The sequence below is a fragment of the Mercenaria mercenaria genome, chromosome 10 (genome assembly GCF_021730395.1).
Source record: "Mercenaria mercenaria strain notata chromosome 10, MADL_Memer_1, whole genome shotgun sequence".
Taxonomy (NCBI): Eukaryota; Metazoa; Mollusca; class Bivalvia; order Venerida; family Veneridae; genus Mercenaria; species Mercenaria mercenaria.
Window position 1 is genome coordinate 20531704 of NC_069370.1, and position 16174 is coordinate 20547877.

Consider the following 16174-nt stretch of genomic DNA (forward strand, 5'->3'; position numbering starts at 1 on the left):
TATTAACTGTAGTTCCAAAATAGGTTTTCTTAACTCGAAGATGTAGACATGGGTAATGCCGGCTTTTTCATGCTAGTGCACGAAAGGGGTGATTTTACGACACGAACATAAATTTCGGATTACCACGTTCTACAGGGTTGACAAGAGTTTAACATGAAACAACATGCTATTCTGGAAAAAAAATGTTTCAAAGTATTCGAACTTTTACGCTCATTTCTGAATCTTATAACGAAATAGCCTTAAGGAGAGTTATTTGGTTTAGAAGCGCAATATCAATAAACAAGAATATAAACTGTTTGGGCTTGGCAATGAAGATCAAATTGTTGAAAAATACTGAAAAATTTGTCTCGTAAGTGTTAAATAGTGATATAATGCATCGTTATTAGCAAAACTGATTCCAAGCTTAAGCAGAAATGTCAGTTATTTATGGCTATGAAAGTAAATGTGTTTTAATTTATTTATTTGTTTAGTTGGGTTTTACGGCGCACCAACACAGTATAGGTTATATGGCACCAAACAGGACTACAAATTTTGGTTTCGTATCTCATTTACATCGTAAAAATGTGTTTTAAAGCGGTTCAGCGACATACAAATGTACAAAGCAGTAACAAAAAATAACAAAGTCTGCGAAAACAAAGGCATGAACAATATTTGATAACTTTTCGGTAAACACAAACTTTAGTTAGTTGATCAATTAAGATAAATAAATAGTATGTACAAATAAGTGTGTAAATCAGTTTAAATGATTAATTTGTATGACGTCGCGAGCTTAGCTTGAAAAACAACTTAAGAACTCAATCGTTTTTACTAAATCTGTTTGGGACCAGGGGCCGTATTCATAAAGACATCTTTAGTATAAGTATAAGAAAATTATTATTTACTTAAGTATTACTTAGGTAAGAAATTTATTTTACTTAAGTATATTTGTTATTTACGGTGGTATGTTTAGGACATATGTTATTTTTTTTTAAGATTAAATTATCTCGTGCGCACGACATCTTATCTTGAGCGATCAACATCTTATTTCGTGCGCACGACATCTTATCTCGAGCGATCAACATATTATCTCGTGCGCACAACATCTTATCTTGAGCGATCAACATCTTATCTCGAGCGATCAACATCTTATTTCGTGCGCACGACATCTTATCTTGAGCGATCAACATCTTATCTCGAGCGATCAACATCTTACCTTGAGCGATCAACATATTATCTCAATCGATCAACATATTATCTTGAGCGATCAACATATTATCTCGAGCGATCAACATATTATCTTGAGCGATCAACATCTTATCTCGAGCGATCAACATCTTATTTCGTGCGCACGACATCTTATCTTTAGCGATCAACATCTTATCTCGAGCGATCAACATCTTATCTTGAGCGATCAACATATTATCTCGATCGATCAACATATTATCTTGAGCGATCAACATATTATCTCGAGCGATCAACATATTATCTCGAGCGATCAACATATTATCTTGAGCGATCAACATCTTATCTCGAGCGATCAACATCTTATTTCATGCGCACGACATCTTATCTTGAGCGATCAACATCTTTTCTCGAGCGATCAACATCTTATCTCGAGCGATCAACATATTATCTTGAGCGATCAACATATTATCTCGAGCGATCAACATATTATCTCGAGAGATCAACATCTTATCTCGAGCGATCAACATATTATCTTGAGCGATCAACATCTTATCTCGTGCGCACGACATCTTATTTATATATATTAAGGCCCTTTGTGTGTGCATTTAGGTCATCAGTAAATCATACGGACAAGTTGTTAATTAGGGTCCCGCCTATTCCGCTGTTATTAAAACTTCCCACAAGAACATGTACAAGTTTATCACATCAATTGGGAAAGCAATGCATATAATTGGTCATCCTATCTTCAAAATCAAATTAACATAACCAATGATGCATACTGCATGTTAGAACAGTAACAAATTTCAGTTCGACTGATTAATTCGCGCAGAAAAGTTGCATGTATGAATTAAGGGACAACAAGGAAAATCGTTTAATATATGGGGCGAAGTATGGAAGCCCTGGAGGGACAATTGATTTCCGTACTTCCCACTTCTAACTTTTGCACTTCTCACTTCCAATTTCTTGACTTCCTACTTCCTACTTCTATCTTCCGCACTTCTGACTTCTAACTTCCACACTTCTGACTTCCAACTTCCTGACTTTCGACTTCTGATTTCCAACTTTCACACTTCTTACTTACGACTTCTTGACTTCTTACTTCCTTCTTCTAGCTCCCGCACTTCTGACTTCTAACTTCCGCACTTCTAACTTCCAGACTTTCGACTTCTGATTTCCAACTTCCACACTTCTTACTTCCGACTTTTTGACTTCTTACTTCCCTCTTCTAACTTCCGCACTTCTGACTTCTAACTTCCTGCCTTTCGACTTCTGATTTCCAACTTTCACACTTCTTACTTCCGACTTCTTGACTTCTTACTTTCACCTTCTAACTATCGCACTTCTGACTTCTAACTTCCACACTTCTGACTTCTAACTTCCTGACTTCCGACTTCAAACTTCCGCACTTCTGACTGCCAACTTTCCTTTTTTGGAAGTCGGAAGTCAGAAGTGTGGAAGTTGGAAGTCGGAAGTATGAAGTCAGGAAGTTGGAAGTCAGAAGTGTGGAAGTTAGAAGTCAAAAGTGCGGAAGTTAGAAGAAGGAAGTAAGTAGTCAAGAAGTCGGAAGTAAGAAGTGTGGAAGTTGGGAATCAGAAGTCGAAAGTCGGGAAGTTGGAAGTCAGAAGTGCGGAAGTTAGAAGTCAGAAGTGTGGAAGTTAGAAGTAGGAAGTAGGAAGTCAAGAAGTTGGAAGTGAGAAGTGCAAAAGTTAGAAGTCAGAAGTGGGAAGTACGGAAATCAATTGTCCCTCCAGGACTTCCATAGCATGCGAAGCCTACAGACTATTGTTTTGTCAAGGACTTAAATTTATTTCTTTGCATCATCACTGATTTTTTGCTACCTTTTTTATCAGTTTCCGTATTTAAATGTCTAACCCTGCAAACATGTGAAACGGTTATAAGTATAATCTAAACAAAAACAAAAACGGTGGCAGCCGTATGTTTTTACTAATGATCTGAATTCACACAAAGGTCCTTAATAGATATTGATAAGATGACCGAGAAAAGATGTTGATCGCTCGAGATAATATGTTGATCGCTCAAGATAATATGTTGATCGCTCGAAATAAGATGTTGATCGCTCGAGATGATATGTTGATCGCTCAAGATAATATGTTGATCGCTCGAAATAAGATGTTGATCGCTCGAGATGATATGTTGCTCGCTCAAGATAATATGTTGATCGCTCGAGATAAGATGTTGATCGCTCAAGATAAGATGTCGTGCGCACGAGATAAGATGTTGATCGCTCAAGATAATATGTTGATCGCTCGAGATAAGATGTTGATCGCTCGAGATAATATGTTGATCGCTCAAGATACTATGTTGATCGCTCGAGATAAGATGTTGATCCCTCAAGATAATATGTCGTGCGCACGAGATAAGATGTTGATCGCTCAAGATAATATGTCGTGCGCACGAGATAAGATGTTGATCGCTCGAGTTAATATGTTGATCGCTCAAGATAATATGTTGATCGCTCAAGATAATATGTTGATCGCTCGAGATAAGATGTTGATCGCTCGAGATAAGATGTCGTGCGCACGAAATAAGATGTTGTTCGCTCAAGATAATATGTTGATCGCTCGAGATAAGATGTTGATCGCTCAAGATAATATGTTGATCGCTCAAGATAATATGTTGATCGCTCGAGATAAGATGTTGATCGCTCAAGATAAGATGTCGTGCGCACGAGATAAGATGTTGATCGCTCAAGATATTATGTTGATCGCTCAAGATAAGATGTTGATCGCTCAAGATAATATGTTGATCGCTCGAAATAAGATGTTGATCGCTCAAGATAAGATGTCGTGCGCACGAGATAAGATGTTGATCGCTCAAAATAATTTAATCCTAAAAAAAATAAGTGCATGTCCTAAACATACCACCGTAGTTATTCATAAAACAACATAATAAGTAATTCTTGGCTTTTATTATGGACGAGAACATTAAAAAAAAACATTCAGACAGATACAACATGCACAATTATGTTTAAAGTGCTTTTATCTGAAAAACAACACTTAAATCGTACTCACGACGTCATTTTGTTTTCTGACTTAAGTCCTTTCTTACGTATCTTAAGTTTAAGCTGTTTTATGAATAGGACTTATGTTTTTTACTTAAACTTAAGGTATTAGGTCACTAATAGTAATGTTTACAAAATGGCCTTTGCTTGGTATATTCTGAAAGGTAACCGTGTTTTGCACTATTTTGCAAATTTTAAACAACTTTTACCGTGCCGTTTTTAAAAAAAATTTGAATAACTTATGGTATCTCCTCAAGCTCAAGTAGAGACAAATTTCAAAGTGATAGCCACTATCCAAAACGTTTGCAGAGAACTCATTTTACCATTAATTTCAATACAAGAAACATAAAACTATTGGTAAACAATTATAAAACACAATATAAAAATGTCAATATCATTTTTTCTATGGTGTCTCAAGTAAACGGATTTAATGAGACAGAATTCATACTTCAACATTGAAAAATAATGTCGAATGATGTGTTTCTGTTTTGAATTTTGCTTACTCCATTTAAAAATAACCATAGGGAAGACGTAAAACCTACCTAAATTTCTTCCACAATATATAATCTAAGAGTGAAAGCAAAATAGAGAACTTTCACTGTGCGTAGCTCAATTTTTTTAAAGATTTTTAACTCTATCCCTTCTGTTAAAGTAGTAAATTCTCTTTGAAATTGCTTATAAGATTCATCTTTTTCCATTTTTGTACAAAACATCAATAATAAGTCTTGAAAGAAGTAAAAACTTACTAGTAAAAAAGGAAATAAGGAAAAAAAATTTGGTCCCAGTAGGGCTTGAACCTACGCCCCCCTAAGAATTGCAGTAAAAGTAGGTTTATGGTAGGAATTGAATACTCTTCAAAAAGGAGGTTCTCTATTAGTGATCTAATACTTTAAGCTGAAATCACCACAAACTTAAGTAAAATCTTCAACTTAAGTCAAAACTTATACTTAAGATGCTTTATGAATACGGCCACAAGTGTACTTTTGTAAATTGCAGCGATTATTTATTTCAATTATTTGACTCACTTGAAAATTTCTCTTTCTTTTTTCGCTTTTAAATTTCATTTACTGATAAATTCCTAGATGTTTTCTTTGGAAATTTTGCTTTCATTTTTACAAAAACTAAAGTAACGCGAGAGACATTAAATGACTGGGTCTGTATTACTCATTCTCATTAGAATATTTTACCTTTTCTATTTAAGAAATAATAAGTTCCCAAACGTGGTTTATCGTAGAATAACCCGTGTTTTGAGTTCTTATGCGTAAGAATATATCACGAAGGCCGTAGGCCTAAGTGATATATTGTTTCGCATAAAAACGAAAAACTAGAATTATTCTACAATAAATCACACTTGGGAACTTGTTATTTCGATTCTAACACGACATACTAGTATCAGCAGTGTTAGAAAAAAATGGTAACTACTTTACGACCGTGCTACGCACCTGGATCGAATGACGTCATTGCACGCGATTGGTTGAGTGCAGAAAAACCCGAGATAGATTTTGCTCTATATGTATGTAGATTATTCGCTGGTCGTGTTAGAATTCGTTGTCAACAGTCCTGACTTTGACCCGCAAACAGCCTGAGCAACCCGCACAGACAGGTTCTTTTCCCTCATTTACTGAACAATTCAGATTTATACATAAAACCTATCGGAGCAGTACACAACAAACTTACCTTGACACACATCACTACAGTAGTTATGATCACATTAAGATAATTTGTATAAACGTATGCTAATAATTTAAGAATATCTTATGAAAAAGTCACTTAATGTGTCTGAAAGTAAAAATACGCTATGGATTGTGTGAACAGTATTTCTTTCCAGTGTTCATAACAAATACTCTCAACCCTCCCAGTACACAGTTCACAATGATTAAGCTTGTCAAGTGGGACATTATACAGTCGGTGGTTTTAATATAATAGACCAAAGATTTTTCCATTTCTACTCAAACACGTCATCCATAGATGAACATGTATATAAATACATATGCACGTTTAATACTTTATATTTGGTTTTTAAAATTTTAGAAACGTGTTTTAAACGTGATCACTTACGAAGTTACAATTTCTCTATTGCTGATCAAAATACGGAAATTTCAAGTGTACCTCAATCTTCTTAAAGCCGCACAATGGACAAGATTTTTTGTTTGTTTTTTTGTTTTTTGTAATATAGGCTATTTGTATTATGCGAAAGGTTTAGCAAAAGTATGAATTCGCAATATTAGTGTTGTATTTACAATGTTTTGTAGATAAATAGAGTATTTTCATCTTCAAAATACATGTTAAAACTCACGTTTTAAAATCAATTAAGAAATGATACTCTTTCGTCAAGCTAATAATTTCAAATACTGAAGACGTCAAACAGGGGATGAAATGTCTATTGCTATCACTTGATCATTTCTGGCTGAGTCTATGGAGACAGTTGAGAATAAAATGTTTCCGATTGCCCAGTTGCTTGTCTGGTATCATTTAATCTTTCATACGCACGATCTTCCAGTTCTACATCGTTCCTGCTTGAATTTAAACAAAAGTTAAATACTGAGAAATTAAGCTGAAAACACGATAATATGTAATCAAATTACAATGTATGCGAATGTAATGCATTTGTGGAATCGAATTTATTAAACAGTGTATTGTTGAACCTAAATAGTACTGTTTTCGATCATCTGCACAATTAAGAGGATTCATGTTTTAGAATATTTAGCACTTATTGTATTGTCGGTTTAAATTATACTTTTGGCGCCAAACATGTCTAAAGGTTCTGGTTACAGAGTAATGAAAATATGAGGTATGGAATCAAAACTTTCATACCTGCTGAAATCAAGGAATTACTGAAAACCCGGGTAAGTAAGACAGGGGTTCTATTTCTTTTCTTACAAATGCGATACAAAATCCTAACATGGAACACTGTTTTACCATAGAAAACTAGCGCATGAGCTTTTGAATATAACTAAAACTTGCTAGAATTTTTATAGGGTTCTGTTAATTTCACATGTTTACACATTTCACTTTCATCCTTCTATAACAACATTTGTTATTAATTAATTTCCCAAAATATGTCTGTCACAAAGTTACTCAACCAGATACTAGATAGAAAAAAAGTAACAAACCTAATTCTATCTGGGTTTGCACTGAATCTCACTTTGTATGCTTCCAGTTCAGCTGAAATGATGTAGCAAAGTAAACTGTCGACAGTGTTACAACACATTCTTAAGGTAGTGGACCCGTAACGACATTCGGCAAATTACGTGTTCTCTGAGTGCAAATTCGGCATTCTCTGGTTTTTATGGAAAACTATGTGCGCGTTAGGTAAACACCGAAGAATGCCGAATTTCCCAACGAGAGAACGTAGCAATGCGAAAATTGCCGAGTGTCATAGCGGATCCATAACTTTGAGGTTCTTGTTGGGAGGAAAGGAAAGTAAATACATGTATATTTTATTGCTTAAGGGGACGCATATTGCTAGATTCACAGTTCATACAGAAATGCGGAAGGGGTGCATATTCAAGAAATCGATGGTGGGAAAATAAAAAACATATTCCTAAACTGATATAATACTGATGGACACCTGTAATATTCAGTATTTTGTGGATAAGGATGTGGTACTATGAATGTAATAGGAAAACAGAGGTCTTTGTGAAAGTACATTCAACACAAAATATAAAGCTTTTGTATAAGGAAAAAACAGGTTTTTTACAATAACAGTGTTCCAAATAATGTTGAAGGGATGAGATTTTCTTTCTAACACACCAGGTTTGCTTAAACATGTAAAAATTTAACGCCACGTCATTTCAGCTCGGGATGGACGCCATATTTCTCATTGATAAAAATGTAAACAAAAAAAGTCAGAGTGGGATTAGCATTGCAAGGGCATAACATGACATTCTACACAACGAATACCTTAGAACAGATATGTAAGATGCTACACAGGTCAGGCGGGTTAAATGCATAATGGCGATCACTTGAATCTCATCTTGAAAAGGTGGTTAATTTTAGTTTATTTACATGGTTTTTAATTTTCCCACGACTTCTCGGCGATTCACTGCAAATGTATTACTGCGCCGGACGAAAGGTAACTCTAATAAACAACGGGAGACAACTTAGGTGTCAGCACGTGTACGATTTTTAAAAAAACATGTCGATGATTATAATTTCTTATCAAATAATGAATCCTATTCAGATATTCGTCTTTAATATTAGAAAATTATTAATTTCTGTGGACATTTGTCAATAAATATTACTTACATTGGACTACTTTGCGCATCAAACTGGTTTCCGCTTCAGTTGTGAGGCACTTCCGTTATACTTTTTGACAACAATAACAAAACACAAAATGAATCAATAGTCACTTATAAACCGACTGCTACTTAAATCAGTGTAAGTAAAGTTGTTGTTACAACATTATACATGTTCGTTACGTTATGAGATAAAGTTTATCTTGAACTGCATAATCCATTAATTACGTTTAGATGATATTGCATTTACAACTTATTTGACCCCATTTTTTTACGTGAATGACAGCATTCTCGTGCAACTCGTGCAAACAGAGTTATGAAAAGTATGATGGAGAATTCAAGGACAAATTATAAATGACATTAAAGTGAGAATAACTGTATATTCGTCCAGTTTTGATCATTGACATGCCTGCTGTGTATTAGTAACTTTTGTGAACAAGATTAGAATGTTACTTTTGCACATATACACATTGATTGGACCTCTCAACCAAATTTCATACCTTATTTTAGGGATTTTTAAGACAATACATTTTCAAAAGTTTGTTGAATGTGTTTTGATATTTAAGTGCATTGTAGTTCATGAATACCAAGTTAAAAATTAATAACGGCAACATTTCTAGGCCCTTATTGTAAGCCACTAGACTTCTGTAACGATAAATGTTTAATGTATTAAGGGGAATATACTCTTTTAGTTTTGGAATGTGGCATTCCTTGACCACCGTATCTTTTCTTATGCACTACTTTGTAAACAAACTAAATAATGTGTTTTAGCTTACATATGCGAAATGAAAAGCAAGACAGTTACCATATCTCACATTCTTTCTTTAAATTAGAATCTGTAGGACATTGATAAAGGTTTGGACAAGGTGAAGCACTATTATTTTCGCACCAAAAAGTCTTAATTGTTGACTTTGAATGTACACAATAAGTCTTATGTAATTCAACAATAACTTTCTTGTTTCAGTTTTCTCATTTTTATTTTAGTGAGCAATCCTTTGTGTACTTATAACAGTTGAAACAGTATCCATTTCATGTACCAAAACCTTGTACTTTTTTGCATGTAAATTTTATCATACCCCACCCACTTTTTTCTAATTACAAAGTATGCGTCCCCTTAAAATGGTAGTCAAACTTCTGGCAAAACTTCGGTAACACGTACATTGAATATAAAGAATATCGTAAACATAAAACCAAATTTACCTTTAGTGTCCCTGATTTTTTTTATTGCAATAAGGCATACGATGACAACAACAACAAAGAGGACAGCTGAACAAGAGCCAAGAATAATCCAAATAGATGAGTTATCACAAGAGGCAGCGTCATCCGAGTCTTTGTAACGTTTCTCATCTTTCTCTGAATTAAAAAACACAATGTGAGAAAAAGTGTATGTGGGAAATAGTGTATAATTGATATTAAAGCCATCAACCGGATGAACTTGTCTAAATCAGTATATATAAAAAGACTACAACATTATATTAGAATTCGTACAAAGACAATGATTCATGTTAATCAGGAAAAGAACAGCATACACTAAAGAAAAATTGTTTGTTGTTGATGTTGTTGTTCGTTTTAACGTCGTACCGACACAATTTAGGTCATATGGTGCCCTTTCAGCTTTATGGTAGAAAAAAGCAGGTAACCCTCAATGAATTATCTCATCACAGGTGGGCACCTGGGTAGAACCACCGTTCTTCCGTAAGCCAGCCAGCTGGATAGCTTCCTCACATGAAGAATTCAACGCTCAAAGTGAGGCTCGGTCCCACATTGATAATGGGCAAGTGATTCAAGAAATAGACCTTAACCACTCAGCCACGGATGCCCAAGAATTGTTTGTAGATTTACCAAAATACATCAGTTAAAAGGCATGTGATAAGGATTAAAGGTATACAGTGCTTTACCTTAGAAATTTAATCTTGGGGTCATGCATAAACGTAAGTTTTAACGGTATAATTTTTCAGTAGATTTTTTTCTCACGCATTTACGATAGCGTATAGTGAAATTAAATCAAAAATGGGTTTCATTTCTGTCTAAAGTACTCAAAAGCCACTACTGAAATCAGATATATAACTGGCTGACCACCATTGCTGACCGTTTTATCTAAGATAGCCTCTAACTGTCAAAACAACGATTTGAAAATAAAAAAAGTATTTTAGATCAGTGCAATGCGTATATGTCATTGCTACGCTTCATGAAGATACATACATATGCCACTTTAATCATACACATTTTCGCACTTAAGGAAACAACAATGTTTAAAGCTAAGACAAATTTAATTACGAAATGAACGAAATGAAATAGTAGTTAACTTGAGCTTTTAAACATGTTTCATAAAGAAATTTGTAACTGAAAACAATAAATCTATTGGGAATAAAAAAGACAAGGACAGGTATTTGTTTAGTTTAACAAGTTAGGATTTAACAAAGCTTGGCTAGTCATTTCTTTTTAATTTAACAAGACTAGGTTAGTACTTTTTTAAAATCTAACGAGGCTATTAAATTCATAATTCACATAACAAAACTAGGGTAATCATTTTGAGTTTAACAGTACAAATGTACTAGGTAAGTCATTTTTAATTCAACTAGACTAGGCCAGTCTTTTTCAATTTAACAGGACTAAGATAGGTGTTATTTTCGCTACATTCTTATATTTCTAGATTAAATTTATGGTTAAGGACTGTTATGAATGGATATGGAAAGCTTTCAATTTCACTTGTTACCAAGAATGTTAACAGTCAGGGTCTTTTGGTTGCTTGTTTGTAAATAATGAGTCTGGCAAATAAACTTCCGCATAACATCTCATGAACAGACTCGATCAAATCGAATTTGCTATTTTTTTGCTTTGTGGCGTTCTATGCTTCCAAAGGATCTTCATATAGAATTTATTGTAATTTCAGTTTCTGTAAATTGTATTTGAGGATCCTTAATTACTTAGGACAAAAAGTCTACTGTGGACATCGTCTCTTTAACAAGTTCTACAGATAATGCTTCTCAAACCAAGGAACGTTGAAAGGTGGTAGTTCGAGGTGAGGGCAGGGTGGTAGGTGGAGGTAGTGCGGGCTGGTAGGTGGAGATGAGGTAAGGGCGCGGGGGATGCAACCTGCCAAACATGAACACACTTTCCCGGAAAAGTTTTGAAAAAAATCTTCAAAATACTATTATTCCTACAACAGGGCTCTGGAACAAAAATCTCCGCTTTCCCAATTATTTTCTGTTGTCTTTGAAAAAAAAAATGGAACAAATGTATGAGGGTCGGTCACTGATGAACCTCGACTTCTTTACAAATTTCTACATATTATTATATAATCGCCAAGGTAAATATTAACAATTGTTACAATAACCATGGTAACGTTGCATATTATAGGTTTCTTTTCTTTTGCTTTACGGATATTCCATAAATGAAATGGTATCATTATTCATAAGCTATATCAATAAAACCTAAACTTCACGGATGAACAAAAGAAATAAACAAACATCCCACTCACGAGGCAGACCGATCGAGTGCACGTCCTTCAAGTCGACAGCAAACTTCTGACAGTCAGCTGCGCACTTTATCTTTTCACCATCGTCGTTTTTATCGACATTCAAATTTACTGCATATTCCGAATCCCAGGCGCCATGAGCTCGGCTCATGTTATTTGTGTACCGTTCTGAAACAATGACTCCGTTTGGTGCACTGATGTCTGCCCTACATGCTGGGTTTGAATTGTAGACGGTACAAATAGCGTATATTTCAAGTGGACGTTTTTGCTCAACTTTGACCTCCAGTTTGATGTCTGTAGGTGGAACTAAAAAAAAAGAAATTTGACTCACTGAGGTCCAACATTTTAAGTTATAAGAACTATTTTGGAAACTGATTATTTTTAAATTTGTTTTAACAAACATGTGAAAATGTGAATATTCTTTTGAGTATACTGACACTAAAATCGCTCTTTTTTTCATAATACATGCTCGTTTTCTGTATCAATTGCAAAAAACAGACATAATGGGATAAGTTTTTAAAATCTTCTAAATACATTAACACACATTACTTAACGAATATCAATATTTCTAACAAGACCCGATTTATTTTCTCAGTAAACAAAGACGACTGAAAATTGTGTTATTTTATGCAAAACTTCACTGTTTGAACATCACATAAAATATGACATAGAGTCGTAGCAGTGTGCTGAAAGAACGAAAAACACAAAATGGGCAAGAACTCAAAATCCAAAAATGATAAGAAATGAAATAAGGCCAATTACAGCCACAACATTTCAAAGAAACACTGTGACTGAAATTTCGAAAATAATTCATTTCATTAATACTTACACATAACATTAATCCGTTGCGGTGTGGAACAAACGTTTATTCTCTTGTACCATTCATTGAAACGACAACATTGGACGTTTTCTCTGTTCCAGATGCGTTCGAATGTCGGCAAGGAAACAACACTGGTGTATAAAGAGGTGGTAGCATTGAAACTATCTGTTTGGACTGCAGACGACACTTCCATACCGGAAATGTTTATAGTTACATTCGGAGCAGGTCTTCCACTATCCAGTATGCATGCAATATTGCCGTTATTTCCTTCCTTGAGAATCTGTGGTACAAATAACTGTAATGTTGGTGATTCTGAAAAGACAGCGTGAGAAAGTATTCAAATAAAGGATAAATGTATTGCCATCTTCTCTGCATCTGAAGCCAAATACAACAGTTACATATAAAGTGACTTACAAGTAAAGTATCTTATTTATTCAGGTAATTTCTTCAATTGAGTGGTTTATAGTAATTATGAGTTCGCTAAAATTAGAAATTTGATCTGTTGCTTTTTTCTGAGTTTAATGCGCAGTTTCCTTCATCTAAACGAGGTAAGCAATATAACAAAATGTAAAAGAAACTGCGAATTTAAAGCCTGCTGGCGGCAAGTGATTTTACCTTTGTGACCAGTGCAGGCCATGCACTGTTCGCTGTTCAGTCAGTAAATTTTCAGTGAATGATGGACCAGTCAATTTTAGAAATATATAGCAGGATAAGGGGAAAAGGTCCGTCAAGCTATTTATTTTTTAATATTAAAAATAGATCAAACGGCTTTCTAAACTTACATGACTAGAAAAACACTACTTTTAATATTGCACATGAACATATATTGCTAAGTCATAAAGGGAGGTAATAAAACAGTATATTCAATTAAACCGTCTATTAAATAATCAGCAATAATCTAACCTTTGACAAATGTTTAAGAAAGTAATTACCAGATATATGATTTAAAAAGAAATTAATGTAATTCATGTTCATCACGCAAAATGTGGCAGCCATATTTTAAACAAAAATATTATGAACCTTTAACTTTACTCGAATTTTAGAATGAAATAAATACGAACGTTTCACTTACTGATAACATACACACGTGCAGTGGTGATTAAAGGTGAGGTTAATGCATCATTCATAACTGTGCATGTCATAATTGTCATATGATGTCTGTTGCTAAGAGTAAAGATAGTTATGTAACCCGCTGTTTCATTATATCGTCCTAAGCTAAGCGATTCATTCCCTATGGACATGGTGACATTTATTGGTTGTGTACCACCACTTGTCTTGCAGAGAACACCGCACTGATCACCATCCTCACCAACAATACACTCCTTACAGTCGTCTATGTCCTTTAAACCTTCAAATGCTGGTGTACTTGGTGCAACTACAATATATGTTCAAATTCAAATTCGATCGCACTTAAAGACTAAAACTAGTGAAAGTATTTGAAAACAGCCACATGGATTACTTTGACTTTGCGTAATATTAGCAAAAATCATTAAAAGACACAGTGCATTTTAGGTAATAGACCCGTAAAAACAATCGGCTATTTGCATGCGATTACATATTCTCCTTATATAAATAACTTAAATGAAGATAATTCATTTTCTTGTACCACCAATTCATATTGTTATAGTGTAAGACATGATCTGCCATGCAGTTCAACTGACGGTTTTTACTTAATAACATGTATTAAATGTTTGACAAGCGCATCAACATTGTTCACAAAGAAAGGAAGTCATTTGATATAAATCATTATCCAGAAACAACTACTAAATAAATGTTTCTGAACATTTTAATTCTCAAGAACATACTAGATCTATCCAGCTAATCGATATAGTAACTTACCCTTGGAAAAGACTTTTAAAAGTGATTTCCTTGATGTATCGTTTGGGCACTGTATTAATATCTTTTGAAAATATCTTTTATATAATTATATATTAATGTTGTGTATATACTTAATATTAAAAAATATATAATAATGTTGTGTATATCCTATAATCAGTTATTACCGGTGCTTTCGTTAACCATTGTATTTTTCACCATTATTTATGTGTCATACTATGATTTATGATTGATTTTTCCGCTAATTCTTTGTTAATATAAATTTTGACGTTGTAATTGACGTCGTTTAACGTTGACTTTACTTCCTTTGCTATGTTTATTTTGAACACAGATGAAGGCTATAAACTTAACCGAAACGTTGGTGAATAATAAAGAGACTTGTAAATAAGGTTTTTATATTACTGACTACTTTTAATACATATATATATTCAACGTATAAAATTTCGGCATTCTTCTGTTGTTTATGAAGTTATGGTCGAAGAATGCCGAATTCTCATACGGAGAATATTTTAATCGTACGGAAATAGCCGGCTGTCATATCGGGTCAACTACCTTAAGTTTGAAATTTTATTTCGGAAAAAAACTGAATCGTCTTCATAATCTTGCCTGTAAATACACTTACCCGGTAATATCACTTCGACGAAATTTGACAAGCTCGCTGTTTTGCCGCAGTAAACTCCATACCGGCCATTCTTTTGTTCATTGAACATAATTATAGTCAATACATATTTGTCATTCGGTTCCCTTTCTTCCTCATACACATTTTTCGTCACATTTATTGAATCTTTAGAATGCATCCATTGTCGTACAGTGTGTTCTTCATTTTGCATAACGTATTCCGATGGATAATATTCTAGTTCTACGTTCTCGCCTTCTTTCACCTTTGTTGTTCTTAGGTAAACAAATCCACAATCATTACTTGATATATCTTAGGAAAAAAACAACAGAAGAATAAAAACATTTTATTAATATCAGACTGACTTTGCAGCGGAAAGCAGAATCATAACAATATGGCTAATTTTCAAATTGTTTTAAATATTTTGCTGAGGGAAGTTGGTATCTGGCTAACAGCTACATATACGGATAGCACGTTCCTGTCTCAACAGCTTAAAATATTTCCCATATAGAAATGTTCCAGACTGGAAGAAGACTAATATTTTCGTTTTAAACACTTATTTTCCGGTAAGTCATACAATAAGTGTTTTATATTATGGCAGCAAAAATTCATTTTCAAAATATATTTTCTATTTTTGAATAACTAGGCCAGTTAACACCAGTCCTGTTGAATATGAACTGATCATATAGTAAAGAATATGAGCCCGTGATTTTACATAAAGTAGAATTTAATTATTACATTTAATTTCACAAAACTGGTTCATTATGAACATGAAGCATTATAACCGCAACACTTATCAAAGACCTTGACCTTGTGATAACGTCTGATTTCTTGTTTATACATATACATGCTTAAGAATCTGCATAAATCTGCCCGGTTCTTTAACTTTCATCAGTCTTAAATACTTAACATAACAATCCTTAAATTAGCGACTGCTCAGTAATGTAAAAACTCATTTGATTCTACATAAAATCGATGTGGCTTATTAGTTAAATGTTGA

General features: G+C 33.9%; 1 protein-coding gene across 8 annotated transcripts in view; it reads right to left on the reverse strand.

The window, feature by feature from the left end:
- Nucleotides 1-16174, reverse strand: part of LOC123559725 (uncharacterized) — a 66856-nt gene that overhangs the window by 37717 nt on the left and 12965 nt on the right. For 2 of the 8 annotated variants that reach the window (XM_053552446.1, XM_053552449.1), the window contains exons 4-9: nt 15181-15486; nt 13795-14097; nt 12732-13034; nt 11906-12208; nt 9625-9777; nt 7300-7351 (exon numbers count right to left, since the gene is read on the reverse strand). In XM_053552446.1, the coding sequence (XP_053408421.1) occupies nt 7300-7351; nt 9625-9777; nt 11906-12208; nt 12732-13034; nt 13795-14097; nt 15181-15486 (1420 nt within the window). Of the gene's footprint in view, nt 1-4104; nt 6703-7299; nt 7352-9624; nt 9778-11905; nt 12209-12731; nt 13035-13794; nt 14098-15180; nt 15487-16174 lie in introns of those variants that run through there. The other 6 variants (XM_053552451.1, XM_053552448.1, XM_053552450.1 and 3 more) reach the window with 4 other exon arrangements.